The following is a 16,184-nucleotide window of genomic DNA, read 5'->3' as shown; positions in this document are numbered from 1 at the left end:
TGAAAAATTAAAATGTGAATAATTCAAATAAGTACAAAAGTAAAGACTTTATTCTGTGAGTGTTTTGGGGTTACAGTGGGGGGACTCTTGAACTCAGAATTTTTAAAACTGAGGCTATAGCCCTGCATGTTTGCCACTCCTCCAGGCATAAACAGTCATGTTACACAAAGTCAAAAACACACACACCAAGACACACACACACACACACACACACACACACACACACACACACACACACACACACACACACACACAAACGCACACACACGCACACTTACTTGTTCTAGCGAAACGTCTGAGTTATGTCTGAAGAAATGTGTTATTTGAGTCGAGAATTATCTTGGGTGTTATATAAGCCTTTAGTATCCTTTTCCTCTCTCCCCTTTGAACTGCCACTGCAAAGATGTTAAATGAAAGCTTTTGGTGCATGGAGTAATTTCCATAAAGGTTACATTTACAAAAACAAGACTTGCAGAAAGGCTCAATTTACAGAGAGGTAAACAGCCTTTAAAGGGCAGTTATCCAAATCATTAATTCCAGGCAATCAAACGGCTTAATTACCAGAAATTCATCAGATGGGCTTAAAGGTCAAAAAGTGATGCGCTTGCTGCTTCCTTCTTCTTCCATTCCATGCGGTCTTGTTCAGCTAAATTGCCTCGCCTGGGGTCTTACTATTCGCCTTCTGATTAGGAAACTGTGGCCTTGATCTCCACGCTTTTTAATTGCAACCCAACCCAACATCCTGTATGCTTGTCTTCACACAACCCCCTGCACTCCCCCAAACATCTACACAATCTTACCCCATGGAATTACCCCATACACAGCTGATGCTATCTGGGTTCAAGTCCCAACTTTAGCCTTGTAAAGCCATCACCATTAGCATTTACTGCCTGTTTCTGCTTCCTCTAAGGCATGTACAGATATACTCCAGTCACTGTGTCTCATTTTGGCTATTGGGGAAGAGAGGAGCAGTGTGAACCATATTTGTCTCTGAGTTACATATGGTTGCTTTCATGTTACTGCACTTGGCATTCAGTCAGGCTTTTAACACATGATATCATACAGTATATTATGGGTGATATGGAAATAGTCCTGCTAAATAATGCATAGATTTGAAAGATGCTACGGACACCCAGCATATAGCTTTTCATTTTGAAATTGGGATATCTTCTGCATAATTATAGGTCCCTTGTGAAATTTCACTAACATGATTCGAGAGCTTCACTAGGCACAGTTACTGTTTTATGTGTTGTGAGATGTATTACACGATGTTTGCATTAAAAAAATATACATGGTAGTAATAATATATATTGGTCATTTAGGCATCTTGAAAAAGAGTAGAGAGGACATGCCAACAGAGAGCAAGAAATCAACAGCAGAAACACTTCTCCAAACACCAGAGGTGAGTCTTTTGCTTGTGCTCCTTTGTAAGACCCTGCAAGAAAGTTTCTATTCTATTACAACTATTCAATGTCATTCAGCCTTATTATCTTTTTCTATAATTACAAATAGGCAAGACAATTTGTAGCAGTGAAGTAGAACAGGTGAAATATTCCCTTCAGCACTCAGAAATTAATTGGATGCTGGCTCATCTTCTGTTTTTCAGCCACAGGTTCTGGAGTTTAACTGGAGGTCAGCATTTAGGGGGCTGGTCCCTCAAATGGAGCATTGTGTTAAAGTGGTGCTGGATGATGTTTGCGCCAAGAGTCTACAGCAGGAAGAGGCCATATACTCTTCAGGACACACCTCCATCACCATGTGCTGCACAACTGGACACACCGCCATAGCTGCCAGCACCACACATCTCAAAGAAGATTCCTTCTACACGTACTCAGAGAGACAGACTCCCAAAATGATAGCCAAGGTACTCTCTGATATAAAGTAAGACAGGTTCAATTTGAGCAGATCTGATTGAGGACATGCCTTAAGCACCTTCAGTTATTTAGAGTGTAGTAATCCAGTGCTTCTCAACAGTGGTGTCTTCAATGTTTTATTTATGATTCATCGTTATACTATACTATAGTTCTGTTAATTTCAGTAAAATGAGACAGAATTCCTTCATGGCAAGTTACAAAAACACAAATGCACTCTAGACGAGGGGTAATACATGAGTTAAATTAAAGAAGTGTAGGTCAACATCCACAGTGTCTGGCATCACAGTATATAACCTTCAAACTGGATCATCTTTTAATTCATACCGAAAACCAAAAGGGAAAACACATCTGACCTATCCTTTTAGTTTTCCTCTTAAAGGCACAACCTGTAATCCTAATCTAACAAAGTGGTAGGCTTACTGCCAAAATAAAAAACGCAACAGAATGTGCTATCTCTTCTAGACTGATTGACAGATTTTTAAGTACACCGACTAAAAGTAAACAAAAACTGAGCTGGTAAACCAACAAATGTAGATTTTAAATCAGACTTTTGAATGTAATATGCCTAATTTATATGGGAAAAAATGTGATAGGGCTAAACAATCTGGTAATTTACAAGTTGGTCCCTGCCATAAAACCACATAATTCTTATTAGCAAGGGTCGGTACGAAGTCAGTTGCAAAGACAAAAGTCTGCACAGCCAAAAGCACTGCTGTCAGGAAAGTGCTTCCCTTCACTATCATTTATGCCATAGACATTCTTACAATATTTAATCAAAAAAGTTTTTATTTATGAAAAAAATACTCTGCTAATACAGTGCAAGGACTCATGGTTGTTAACATGCAAAGGTCAAGTCAAAATTTGTATTGTCTACCCCATTTTCTTTATTTTTCAGTCTCTCTTGAAAATTAGAAGTTACAAATGAAATTTCAAAGAAAAAAGCATTATCAGAATGAGATTTAAATTCTGAATATTGCATCAGTTTCAGAGACCCTCTATTGATCTGTCCTAATATACCTTGTGCGTGAGCATGTTTTACCATACTAACCGGTGTCCCTGTCCTATTCATCCTCCTTTATCCATCTGGCTGAACTGTGCAGGTTTAAACACATCACCAAGACCCAGGGAGATTAATGGTTTTTGTAGCCCCAAGGGAAAGCACCCTCTGTAATAGAAAGCCCACATGATATAGGTCTGGCACAGTTGACACTTTGGATCAGAAAGGGTCTTGGGAAGAGTCATCAGTATTACTTGAGGTGAGGACTCTGGGGACAAAAGAGAGACAGAAGAAACCAAGAATTAGTAAGGGTGATATTATTAGGGCTAGGTGGTGTGTAGAGAAAGTTGTTGAACAGGGGAAAGTATAGGGTATACAGATGATGTAGATATATACAGAGGATGTATCACAAAGGCAAAGAGGCTAGGGTAGAGAGCAGGATAAAGAAGGGATAGTGTGAGAGAAGGCATAAGAAGAGAGAGCCTGGGAAATGGCAGGGAGAGGTGAAGAGGGCACCAGAGATGGACTTTTCTCAGGAGGAAGACCAGTGTGTGATGTGAGACTAGGCTTGGTGTCTAACTCTACAAAGGATCTCCAGTGTTTGGGATTTCTTTTTTAAATGACATTGTGTTGTTTTTTTTCTTTCTCTTCTCTTTATCTTCTTTCCAATTTTACTATTGTTGATCAACCAGCGAACTTCTCCTCCTGAAGCTCCCCCAAACTTTTTTTAAACTCGCATACCTCAATTCTCCTCTCAACTCTCCTCCTACCCACTACTCTCCTCCACGCTTCACGCTATACAGAGTCTTATCATTACTACCTCACCTCACCTCTCTTCTCCAGCAGCCCACTGACAGTAGTTGTGGCTTTTATTGCTAACGAGCGTCAGAATTTGTCTGTGCTCAGGACCTGTACAACGTGTTCAAAAGTGAGGGCCTTTCAGCCCAAATGTCATACATGCATGCATTTACATCCAATAACACTGAGCCAGACAGACATCCGAAACAAGAGCGTTTTATATGTGTGTGTGTGTGTGTGTGTATATATATATATATATATATATATATATATATATATATATATATATATATATATATATATATATAGTTTTTTGACAGTAACCCTAGTGTTTGAGCAAAGAAAGAATTACTATACAAGAGATAAGTGTGAAATATAGCCGGTTCAAAGACATTATGCTGGATCAATATTTCACACATTTATATTCATATTTTCATACCTCAATGCTCACTTTTTTCATGTGAACCCACTTAACTGTCTATCACTATATATGCAGGCTGAAATTATACTGTTCATCCATCAGAGTACTTTAGATAGTGTACAGTCAGATGTGTGCTGAATGCCAAATACCCTTCGTTCAACAGCTGGTTCTCACCCTCCTGTCAGAACCTGGGATTGAACTCTTCTTGTTTGGGTGGGCCCCTCTAACCTTGATGCTAGTTCTCGATTATAGCAACAGAAGTGCCTTTTCTGTATTCAGACTTCACTGAACCCCTCAGCCTTTGTTCAGTTCTCCACTTGTCTGTCTACTACAAATTCTGCATACACAAATAGGCCTCTCCAATACTTCAAAACTTCATACAATCTCTTTCACTTGGCTGCAATGGTCCTGGTGGGAATCCAGGCTTTGATCTTAGCTAGTTAAGGGTTTCAGTCTGACTTCAACATGGACGCATTCGTGTGGTTGTTTTTTTTTTTTTTTTTTTGAGTGTGCATGTGAGGGTGACTGTCTGTTCAGTACATGTGTTTTTGTTTGTGTGGGTGCTTTAGATGCTTTTCCAGGGTTTCTCCATCACCCTGGTAGTGCTGAGTGTTGTATCTGCTTTTTCTCTCTCAAAGCTAAGCTCCTAATGACTACATGCAGTCAGTTATTGACTTAATTGTCCAAATGGCCATTGTTCCCAGGCCTTTTAACCACACTGGAAGCTTTTCTGGAGAAATTGTGTAAAGGGATAGTGAGATTGTCAATTGTGTACACATGCTGGAGCCCTGATCTGACAGATTGTCGAACTTCCCGGTCAGCCCTACAGTAAGTCAAGTAATAGAGTCTCTGACTCTAGACACAAGTAAAACATGCTGTTATTGGTTGATTGATTAACCTGGCATCAAGTTTTCTGAGTTATGGTGATTGTTTTTTTTTTTTCCTCAGTTTGACCCGGCTTGGTAGCTCCAGGGAATATGAGAAACATGCTTTGTTTTAAGGCTTTTAAATAATCTGTGTGACACATAACTCACATATATGGGTGTATAAATTTGGATTTGAACTCACACACATCTTTGACTCATTGGCACCTATTGATGTCAATAGGAAGCACATGAAGTAGCAGAGGCAGTGATGTTGAGGTGTGCACGTGTCTTAGCGTGCATCTTGTTCTCTGTTTTAATAGGTACAGTACATGGTGCTTTGTCTGCACGATACATGTTACACTATTACACAGTATAGGCATGCTAGTCGTATATTTTGTGCATGAGTTGGCAACCAGCACCACACCAATCTAACACACAGATACACACGCACATAAACACTACGACACCTAATCTAGTGCCTTGTTTGTGAAATTGGACTAAGAATGGACTATCAATATTATATTGTGTCATCTGTGCTGATTGACACAATGCCATCATTATATGAATTAAAAACATTAAGATTTCAGCTTTAAGTAAATACCAGCAGATATCCAGAATGCTTATCTGTGTCTCAGCAAGCATACACACTCAACTGTTTTAAAGTGCCTTGATCAGCCAGTCTCCCAGCCCCCATGGAAGGAAAGGTGTTGGCAGCCCTGTCCCTATAGGCCTTTCTTCAGGACAAATATGGATAAAAGAGATAAGTGTTGGTTGTTGCTCTCTCAGTTTATAAAATAAGCTGTAGGTCTTTTATATTGCTGAAACATCTGTCTCTCCCTCCCTCTCACTCACTTTAACGTTTGCTTGACCTTTTCTTTTTCTTTCCTCTCTGCTCGTCTGATGTCCACCCCTCTTCCTATGCACTGTAACATTTCTGTTTGAATATGGTTACCACGATGCATGCTGTTATAAAATGTGGCAAGTGCTGATGGTTCCTCCGTAATAAAGGTTTTATTTGACCTATTTATGCGGAAGGCATGTCTTTAGACAGCTGTACTCTACAATTGCAATGTTTTCAGCTGTAATGGCTTTCACAATGTTAGGGGAAAATACAGGTGTAATACTCAGCTCAATCTCGAATCATTGTCATTATGATGTCCTCTTGCAACTGTTCCATTATTCACATCTAATGAGGTCTCTTTCTGATTTTTTTATTTTTTTATTTTTCCACTTAATGACAGATATTCCCTCTGTTATTGAGATCATCTTGTCTTTGCCTTATCTCACCCCTCAGTTCTGTCAAACAATCATTGCGGAGTTGGATGCCTTACTACCTTTGGCAGCAGCCTGCAGGGACAGCTCTCTCCTTGAGGTGCGATCGAGCTTCGTGGAGGCGTGTGGCAGGGCATCGTTTGCCGTGTTGGGCCGTTTGCAGGAGCGGGCCCTAGAGGTACCATCCTCTGCACCCCTGAAGAACCTGCCTGCTCTGCTGGCCACTTGCATTTATGTGCACCAGCGACTGGAGCACTACCATGCACGGCTGAAACATTCAAATACAACTGAAGCTGCAGCTAAAGTGTAAGGAGACGGTGTGTGCATGTGTGTGTGCTGGTGGGATTGCGTATGCTTGTGGTCATTATGGGATGGGAGGGGAATGGTATATTGGCTAGAGTGAGTTTATGTATGTGTTTATTTTACTATCTACAGTATATCTACAGCATGTGTTTGTCTGTCTATCCAACTATCTATGGCCTCTTCCAGTATGCACTGTATGAAAAAAAGTTTAGTGACAATAAACGGAAAATTGTGATCTCAGTGAACAACTTGAAATTCAGTTTAGAAGTGCCTGCCTTTTGCTCTACGGTTACGGCAGTTATGGCTGCCTTGCCGGAGGAACAACACCATAATTGGTGGGTTTGTTGAAAAGTCATCCTTGTTGCTTTCTTCCAGCAATGAACCAAATGTTGCATTTACAACTGAGGACTGTACAGCATAGGTTCCTTTGTGCTAAAATCACAGAGATAATACTTCCTGGGACCAAATTCACACAACAGATAATACTTTGAACTGCATTACAAACAATTTCACCAAAGAATGAATTATTATATCACAACTCACTCTAGCTACCCTGTATATATAGTCATATGACTTTTTACTTCAATCCAAGTCATAAAATAGATATTTAATAAGCAACAGGCCAATTCAAGGAAAGAAGGAATGGATCAAAGAGATTACTGCTTCCAAAATGTGTGAGCCTTGTAATACAGCCGGAAAACAAAAATTGTACATTTGAGATTAAGAGGAGGGGTCCAGAGAGTAAAAAACAGAGTGGAAATGATTGACGGGTGGTAATGACAGCCATATTATGTCTACATCTGGCGAGTTTTTATGCCCGGTAATACCCCCTTAACCTCTGCTCTCAGCAGATCCCCTCTAAAGGCATCCCTGGTGCCCTTAGTGCTCCTGTTGCCCCACCTCTGGCCCTGTGCACCCCTCCACCTGCACTTGCACTGTGCCCCCTCCGGTCATAAAGCACTTTCCTCTCACTGCACTATTCGGTCCCCCTGGTTTTAAGCCTCCTGCACCCCTGTTAAACTCTTGGCTCTCTCTGGAAAGTATCAACGCAGGCAGATTTAAAGGATATGAAATGTCACACTGGACTCTTAGAATGAATCATTTCTTCTTACATCTAATCATTTCAGCTCATGTTTGTTTGATAGCTTCGTGAATATACAGTAGTCAATTATGCATTTGAATTACGGGATTGTGCCCTATTGGACTCTTGACCCCAGCTGTCCCTTTTTTTTTCTTGATATACCATATTTATTATAGATTTTACATTTTGTCATTACCTTTAAAAGTTTGTTTTTCTGTATGCCTAGACCCCTGACCCTGCTGCCTATACAGAAGTACCAAGATACAGTTGACGCCTTGAAAGACCAGCTGACAAGCTATTGTATCCAGGTTTGTTCTGCCTGCATTCTGCAGGACGCAGAGAGTCACCACTGGGATGACCCAAAACCCTTCTACGAGGTAAAATGTCCTTACATTTCTTGTAATCTGTTTGGATGAATTTTCTTTTTTACCCAAGACATCCTTGAAAATTAATCAACTAAATTATGCTAAACTTGTGTATGATAAAATATACTTAGTAGTCTTCATTCACTTCATAGAGTTTAAGTTTGTAGCATTTAAAATAAATCAGTGGAGCGTGTGAGAGTTACTTGCCCCCAAGTCAAAAAGTCAGTAACACATAAAAAAACCCCAGCATTGTTTGGTATTTACTTCATTGCTTTCATTGTGAAAATTCTAATGCCACTTGTCTTAGGAGGCTTGATCTGTAGAGTTTGAGGAACTCAAGGAATTATACTCTGGAGCTTTCTTGCTTCTTCTTTTCATTCCCACAATACACCTTTACCTCCCACTCTCCCTCTTCTAACTGAGCCCTCTACTCTGAGCTCCCTGAGAACATCTGTGGCTTCCATGCTGCCCCAGGGGCTCCAGGGATTCAGCTGTCTGAAGTCTGCAGTCTACACTGGGACTGTCTGGAAACAGCATAGGGCCCCTGGAACTCCCCTACCTTTATGCCCTTAAACCAATCTAAACCTCCCCTCTCTTTCTTACTTTACCCTACTTTTGCCTTTTTTTTCCCTTTGTTCCTCCTTCCTTCTCTGGGTCACTGGTGTCAGACAGACCTGCTGTGCGCAGGTGTGTGCTTTTGTTCAAGCACGCCTGTGTGCATCTGTACAGATGAATGCATGTGTGGGTGTGCAGCAGCATCTCAGGATGGGCGTTTCATTTGTTGTGTGTATATATGTATCTATATTTTTGATGTCTGTATATGTGTACTTGTATGTATCAGGTTCCCATCTCCTGGATCCACAGCCCTGTCTCTTGGCTCTTTCACAGCTCAGTGCAGCTCCAGAGAGACCTTTCTCCAGCTTGCAATTTTCTTTCTTTTTTTATTTTACATTGATATTGACACATGAATAGTTGTTGGCAGAGAAACATTTAATATGCTATAATAACAGCATATGAGGTCAGTTAAGGCGATCAAAAGAAGTTTAGAACATGACTTTGGCTACCTTCCTTGTCAGGATTTTGCCATCAGAGCCTGAAGAAAATGCAAAATTTCATATGTAAAAAAAAAAGCAGTTATGAGTTTCCAAGTTTATTCCATTCTCAATTCCCTGTCCAAGATTCAATCTTCACTCTTGCCAGGTCGTCATCCTTAGTAGGAATTTGTTCATAGTTGAACTGGCTGGTTGAATAAAATTTGACTTGAATGAGCGGATAAAACATCCAGCCACATATGTAGTTGTGGCTGCTCTTGGCTTGATCCAACATCTGTGTCTGCGTGTGCTCCACTGAGTCCACAGGTGGAGGATGGCGGGCTAATCCAAAACATAGACCTTGGTCACGCTCCCCATCAACCAGCGATCCCCAAATGACTAGCTCCAGGGAGGGAGAGGGAGGGAGAGGAAAACTAAAATATGAGGTAGATGAGGTGAAGTGGGAAGAAAATTAGAAGGGACTGAAGGGTATGATGACTTGAAGACAGGAGGAATTTGAGGAGTTTTGGACATGTCAGTTTCTTCGCCACACACACACACACACACACACACACACACACACACACACACACACACACACACGCGATCTACTGGAGCAGTTTATCGTTGGAGGCTAAACATCAGGACTTTGGACGAGTAGAGGTAAAGGAGGGAGGTTTGAGGAATGAATCCCTCTATATCTTTTCTGACAAAGCTGCAGGATGCCAGGATAATAATCCCCTCTTCTTCATCTGTCCTCCCCCTCTCTCTCTCTGTCTGTCTTTCTTCTCATTCTTTCTCGTCTTTGCTCACGTTATTCAGAAAAGTTCTCAATTTCTCCCCTTCTCTCTTTCCCTCTCTGTATGTGTGAGCGTGTATTGTATGTGTGTGGGAGTGTGTGCCTGTCGTGATGTGTTCTCCAGTTCAGGACTTTAAAGCAGTCTAAAATCCCAGTGGGAGAAGAAACCCAGGTGCAGAGTGCAGGTGGCGTGACCACTGAGACATCCTGGTGATGACAGACCTGTCTCTGTCTCTGTCTCTCTCTTTCTTCTCCTTCATGTTTTCTCTCTCTTTCTTTCCCTCTATTTTTATCTCCTCTTCTCTGCTTTTTTCCTTCACTGTCAATGTCCATATCACAATATATCTTCATCTGTTACCCCCTCCCTCCCACCCACCACGTTCTTCCACAGGGCGAACGCTGTTCTTTTTCGGTGCAGATGTGGTTCTACTTCCTGTGTGGGCTCCGTAGCGACCTGTGGGTCGTCCTTCCGGCAGATATGGCCAGGGAGGTGCTTGGCCAGGTGTTGTCAGAGACGTTACAGGTGCTTGTGCAAAGATATGCCAGGGCCCGTCCTTCATACAAAAGACACCTGCAAATCAGGTACTTTATCATGTAACATTCTGACCTCAGTAATATTAATTTGAGATTCACTCTCTGTGATACATAGTAGGCTACTAAATCACGATATATATACCAGTATTAATTTGACAATATGAAATTGCATATACTTTAATAGAACATTTTATCCCTGCTGCAGAGCAGAACTATAATGGGATGATAAATAAAAAAACAATCTTACTACAAGGTCCTTTAGCTTTAAGGACTTATTATTGATGTTGGATTAATAGCTGAGTTTTGAAGTTTATTCTTGACCTTGGAAACTGCAGTTGAGAAGACAATCTCAACCTCAGCTTTTTGAGTGGAAAACTTTAAGATTTCACTCCTGGTTGATTTGGCTACATCTGTAGTTACTGGTGGTAACAGCAAATGTGGCTTAAGGTCACAGAATCCTGGGGGCACCAATGCCAACTATTGTCGTTTTCATAAAGAAGTCAGGAAATAATTAGCCTTTTTAAATCATTCTGCAAGCAACCATGATCTGATTTTTTTTTTGCTGCACATGGCATGAGTCTGCGAACAGCAGGGCACATTGAAAGGAGTTGGTTCCCTTGCTGAGAAGTTGGAGGTGTGCAGCCTGTCGTCTGCAACTCTTAATTTAATAGCTCATTGTGGCTGCTCCTTCTTGTTCCATTCCTCCCTGCAATATTTCAAACTGATACCCTGTCCAAAAATGCTGAAAACGACTGTTGTCTTGTTTTGTAAATGTATTTTTGATGAACGATAGCCTATTTTGAGGAATAAACACATTAAATTTCCTGTGAGTACTTTTTTAATAAAAGTCAATTTGTGTTTCACCAGTTAAATGATTTTAATGTGAAACTGCAGCAGTAGGAAATTTTCGATTTGCATTAGCAGTAACTTAACATAGCATTTATATATAAACATTTTATACATTTATATAGCAAATATATAAATAAAGTAATATTTTCATCAGCGGGTCATAGGCTCAATCACCATTGTGTTACCTCATTCAGCGATAGATAGTGAATTAATAGACATTTATTTAAATGAAAATTTTTGGGATTTTTCCACTTTAAGCCAAAAAGGATGAGAGGTTCTGAAAGTGATTCGAAAAAAATGCAAATTGGGACACTACAATTCCATGACAAGTAGGGAAACTTAATTTGCTGATGTTGATGTTGACCATGTGATATGATCAAAAGCTTTAGAACAGCCTCTAAATGGACCTTTTCTTAATTTCTGTTTTTTTCATAAGTAATTTGTAGTTTTCCTGGAAATTGTCAATGACTATAGATCTTATGTGTGTACCTCTGTGAGTGATTAAGCTTTTATGTTTCGAACTGCATAATTTTATCTTTACGCTCCTCATGTATATCTTTGTATAGCTGACTTGAATGTAGACATTGGTTTATGCTGTATAATGTCAATGAATGAATGATAATTACTGATGGCCTAGTTTCACTCCGCTCCTGTGGGCCTGGTGGTGAAGGTCTGGACGCAATGTTGGCATGTCATAGGCACACTATTTGTACAGGTTCAAGAGGTCCTCTTCTCCATCCTCTTTTCTGTCTTTTTCCTCCAAATAGCTGAATGATGACAGTGATCAGTTTAAACTGTGACACACAATAAGAGGATGAAAGAGTGACAAATAAAGTGCAGTATACTGTACAGTTTTAGTTCAGCATGATGTCAACAGAAAGCTTGGTTTATGTTGCCTGGAGATGCAAGTGTTTATGAAGGGACAGTTCAAAAGTGTAAGACTAGTCTAAACAGATGGCTTTTCAAAGCTTCTCCAAGTTTTCTATGTGTATGGAACTCACATGGGTACTCTTATGCTACCTCAGCTCTCTTGTGTCCAATAACGATTTAGGCCACAGGGAAGCAAGGATGAGGACATGATCGATGATGAGCAGCTCTCCCCAACCAATTGAGGAAACAGATTTATGGGCGTTTAAATGTAAAAGCACTGACTTTTATAATGAAATTCAAAGCCAGCAGTACACTTAACTTTCCAACAGTAAAATCACCAGGAGGTTCTGTTATCTGACTGACTGTGCAATGAGGCTGTTATGTCATGATGTAATGGTGGATGCCAGCCTTTGAAGACAGAGTTGTTCTCTTTCAGCGCCTTAACATCATAGAGCCTTTCTCCTTCTCTCTCTTTATGTGTTCTCACATATTCCTTCACATCTCATCTTTTCTGTTTTCATCTGTGCATTCACCTTTTCTGTTTGCTTACGGTGTGTCAAAGATGTGACATTACAGCGACGTTGCTGTATGTGGAGCAGCTTATGTGGAGTTTGTGTGAAAGTCCTGAGGCCTTGGTGCACTCCAACCCTTCTTCAGCAATTGCCATAATCGTGGGTGGATCAGACTGGCCATACCAAATCCACAGCCTGTGTGAGCAGCTCCTGACAGTCCTTGTCATTGTCACAGCACCCCTATCTTTGCTGCATAGGTTTGTATGCACATTATGCTTTCGTTATTTAACTTACGTTCCAGTAAAATATTTTTTTACATTTTTGTAAAATAGATTTTGTATTTTAAAGACCAGAGAATGGTCATGTGGCTGCTGACTCCGAAACTGAGCATGTCTCAAATGACCATGGATTTAACCACACACTAAATTTTATAATAACATGAGTGGGCTGCTAATGGTAAAAAATGGATAGCTACGTGGGAGGACACGATAAGATATATATGGTTATATGACATCACTACCTGAAGTACTCATTGCAATAGAGAGGTGTGAGTAGATTTTTTGTACATTGAGGATGTATTGCTCACAACTGCCACATGCAATCTCAATTCCCGCAGGACATTTATGAGTAATCCTGCAAAGGAATCCACGCAACACCAGTCTGACAGCTTTGTTGTACACTGGCTAAATGCTATCAACCCTGACCTCTTCACAGAGCAGGCCATACGGTACGTTAAGTATACCCATCATACCATCTATCACCCGTCATATAGCAGGTACACATACAGTATGCATGCTCACACACAAACACACATACACGCACACTCTGGTATGCTAAGCCATCACACACACCTCCACCCACCGTATGTAGAGAACCATATGTCTGTGTGGAGTTATAGCAACATATTCTATGTGCAGATACTGTATATAACCAGACTTACCCGTTCCTCAGGGCTTCAAGCTAGAGTTGCTGTGGTAATGTAATACAGATGAAAGCTAAGAAAGAAAAAAAATATATATATACTATCGTTGCCGCTGAGACTGATTTTGTTTATGTTGATGGTTGCTGAGGGCTTTACACGTGAGGTGTCAACAGATTGCACTGTGGTGTGTATGTGCTTGAGTATGCCTGAATGTGCACATGCAGCCATACATGTGTGTAGATGTGTGTCCAGTTACTATTGTGACCTCTACAGTGCAGTCAATCACTCTCTCCCCTAACCCTTGACTCTACCCTCCTCCCCTCTCATCTCCCTCACAGCAAGAGGTGATGTCATTGCGTGCTGATGGAGCACAAATCAAACTAACCCCCCGTCTCCTGCTCCTAAGTATTGGAGAGCTGAAATTAGTTTATTTTTATGACCTCTTTATTTCTCTGCTCCCACCTCCTGCCTGCATGCAAGGGCGCCAGGGGGACTGCCAGTGGCCCGGGGGCCTGATCCACAGGTCCTCGTCCAGGACCCGGCCTCTGTGGCCAAATCTTTCCCCAGCCCATTAAAATAAAACCTATTGTTATGTTTATTAAATAAAACAATAGTAAAATCACAAAGCACATAAATAAATCACCCAGCATTACAGGTTATAAAGAAAGCAGCTGAAGTTATGTTTTCTGGCGTTACGTGTGTTTCTGCATTTGCACATATTTAGGCTTTGCATTGCCTTTGCACATATGTGTGTGTGTGTGTTAATATGTGTGTCTATATCTGTGTGTCTTAGTTCTGTAAGCTGACCCTGCGCTGTAGCCGGGTAGATTTATCAGAGCAGTTAAAAGAGGATTTCTTCTGGATTTGCAGTCCCAGTGACATCATAAATTGCGCTGTCAGATCGAGGCATAGTTTTCCTCAGTCAAGCAGCAGGGTGCACCCTGCGCTAGCTTTCTGGCTCAAATAGAATGGTTAATTTCTGGGCAAACACCCCCTGTACAGCTTCCTGCCTCCTCGCTCTTCAGAAAAACTCTGTCCATTCCTTCCATTAGATTTTATTGAGATGTATAAAGTAACATGCAGGCACACACATGTCAGCATGCTCTCACACTTGCACACATACATAACCACAAGCACAGGCACCGAAGGGTGCACACGCACACACACTCAAAGGATACGGCTCATTACCCACAGCTGGCTACAGCCTCTTGGTTATACAAAAGATGTAGGAGGGGGGTATTGCTGTATATTCATGTATTTGGCTGTCTCCCAAATGTTAATTTGCTTTTAGCTGGCCAAGATTAGAGCTAATTCCTTCCTGGTGCACACTATAAGTAAGCGAGAGTGAAGGCATTTGCAGACAAAGCTTGTATCAGGAGTGAGTGACACCGAAGGAAGCTACCATTGTGGCATAAATACTATTTCCTCCTACATTGTCATCAAAGAAAACTTTGACTTCTGTCTTTGTGTTTCACTTGTGAAGCTTTTTCCCTCCTTTGTTGTCTCTTGCTAAATGGACTGCTATCTGTACACTCACCTGACACTGCAGAACTGTCAACTTTGTTTTCCCTTTCTCCACTCTCAGAGATGGCCTTATGGGCCGGGCAGCCTTTGCATATCAGCTGAGGCTACTGACCTCTGACCCAGGATGCAATCCCAAGTTGCTACTGCGAATGCTGCTGTACAGAGACTGTCACCTGCCCAGAATACTCCTGGAAAACTCTTGTAAGTCTGTTTTTCAGAGTACACAGATTGGTATGTGTTAATGGAATGAGGGCACACTGTTATGTATATGTGTTGTGTACATGCCTAGCTGTCCATCTTTTAGTAGAACATTGAAGACACTTCCTTTAATTCTTTAATATGATCTTTTTTCTATAATACTGGACCCACAGTCAATCATGCAGGGGCTACGTGTGGGAAGGTGTTTACCAGTGTCTTAATTATGGTACTCTAAGATCCTAAGCGAGTTATATAGACCTTAGATGAGCTCTATCCATTTTATGAAGTTATCATCAGCATCTTTGCCATCATCATCATTTTCACCTTGGTCATCATCATCACTAAATCAATAGAGCGCAGTAATAAACACTCAACAGGCCCAGGCGGAGCACACAGGCTGACCTTTAAAGATTTTCCCTTCCTTCTTCTCTCCTCTGCACCGACAACAGTCTAACCTTTAAAGACTGTTGTGCACTGGCACATTAATTCACATTATAGCGACCTCATTAATAACAACTCTCACTGTCTTGTTCTCTCGCTTGGTCTGAGTCTGGCTCAGAGGCTCTGCAATGCTTCTCCCTGCAAGCTGCCGTAAATCAACGCTGGAAGCGCTGACTCCCGTGTGTTATCACGGTGACGGGCTAATTAACCAGGAAGCAGACAGACAGAAGGAACAGCTTGACTGAATGCCTACACTCCCATAAGCCACTGCATTTCCCCATACATTTATATAAAGTACTAGGGCACTGCATGGTGCTGTATAAAAAAAATTGAAATTTATCAAAAATTTATGTGTAACATATTCATAGATAACTAATACAGTAAGACACACATATGTATACACCATATACCATTCAGTGAAACCAGATTGGAGGTGTGGGTTAGAGCTACTCTGACTCATAAAAAACACTAAGACATTTTGAGTTTGCTGTTCACAAGAAGCATCTGCTTCTTCTGGCTACTCTCCC

The 16,184-nt window shown here is 41.0% G+C and overlaps 1 protein-coding gene across 2 annotated transcripts in view; it reads left to right on the top strand.

Annotated features, from left to right (window-relative positions):
• Positions 1-16,184, top strand: part of kiaa0825 (KIAA0825 ortholog) — a 115,414-nt gene that overhangs the window by 23,192 nt on the left and 76,038 nt on the right. For both annotated transcript variants that reach the window (XM_040154263.1, XM_040154262.1), the window contains exons 8-15: positions 1,323-1,402; positions 1,607-1,864; positions 6,251-6,534; positions 7,839-7,989; positions 10,199-10,389; positions 12,623-12,829; positions 13,189-13,299; positions 15,080-15,219. In XM_040154263.1, coding sequence (XP_040010197.1) covers positions 1,323-1,402; positions 1,607-1,864; positions 6,251-6,534; positions 7,839-7,989; positions 10,199-10,389; positions 12,623-12,829; positions 13,189-13,299; positions 15,080-15,219 — 1,422 coding nt within the window. The remainder of the gene's footprint in view (positions 1-1,322; positions 1,403-1,606; positions 1,865-6,250; positions 6,535-7,838; positions 7,990-10,198; positions 10,390-12,622; positions 12,830-13,188; positions 13,300-15,079; positions 15,220-16,184) is intronic.

This window comes from Xiphias gladius, chromosome 19, assembly GCF_016859285.1.
Source record: "Xiphias gladius isolate SHS-SW01 ecotype Sanya breed wild chromosome 19, ASM1685928v1, whole genome shotgun sequence".
Taxonomy (NCBI): domain Eukaryota; kingdom Metazoa; phylum Chordata; class Actinopteri; order Istiophoriformes; family Xiphiidae; genus Xiphias; species Xiphias gladius.
The sequence above is the reverse complement of the archived record's forward strand: the minus strand, read 5'-3'. Positions and strand labels throughout refer to the sequence as shown.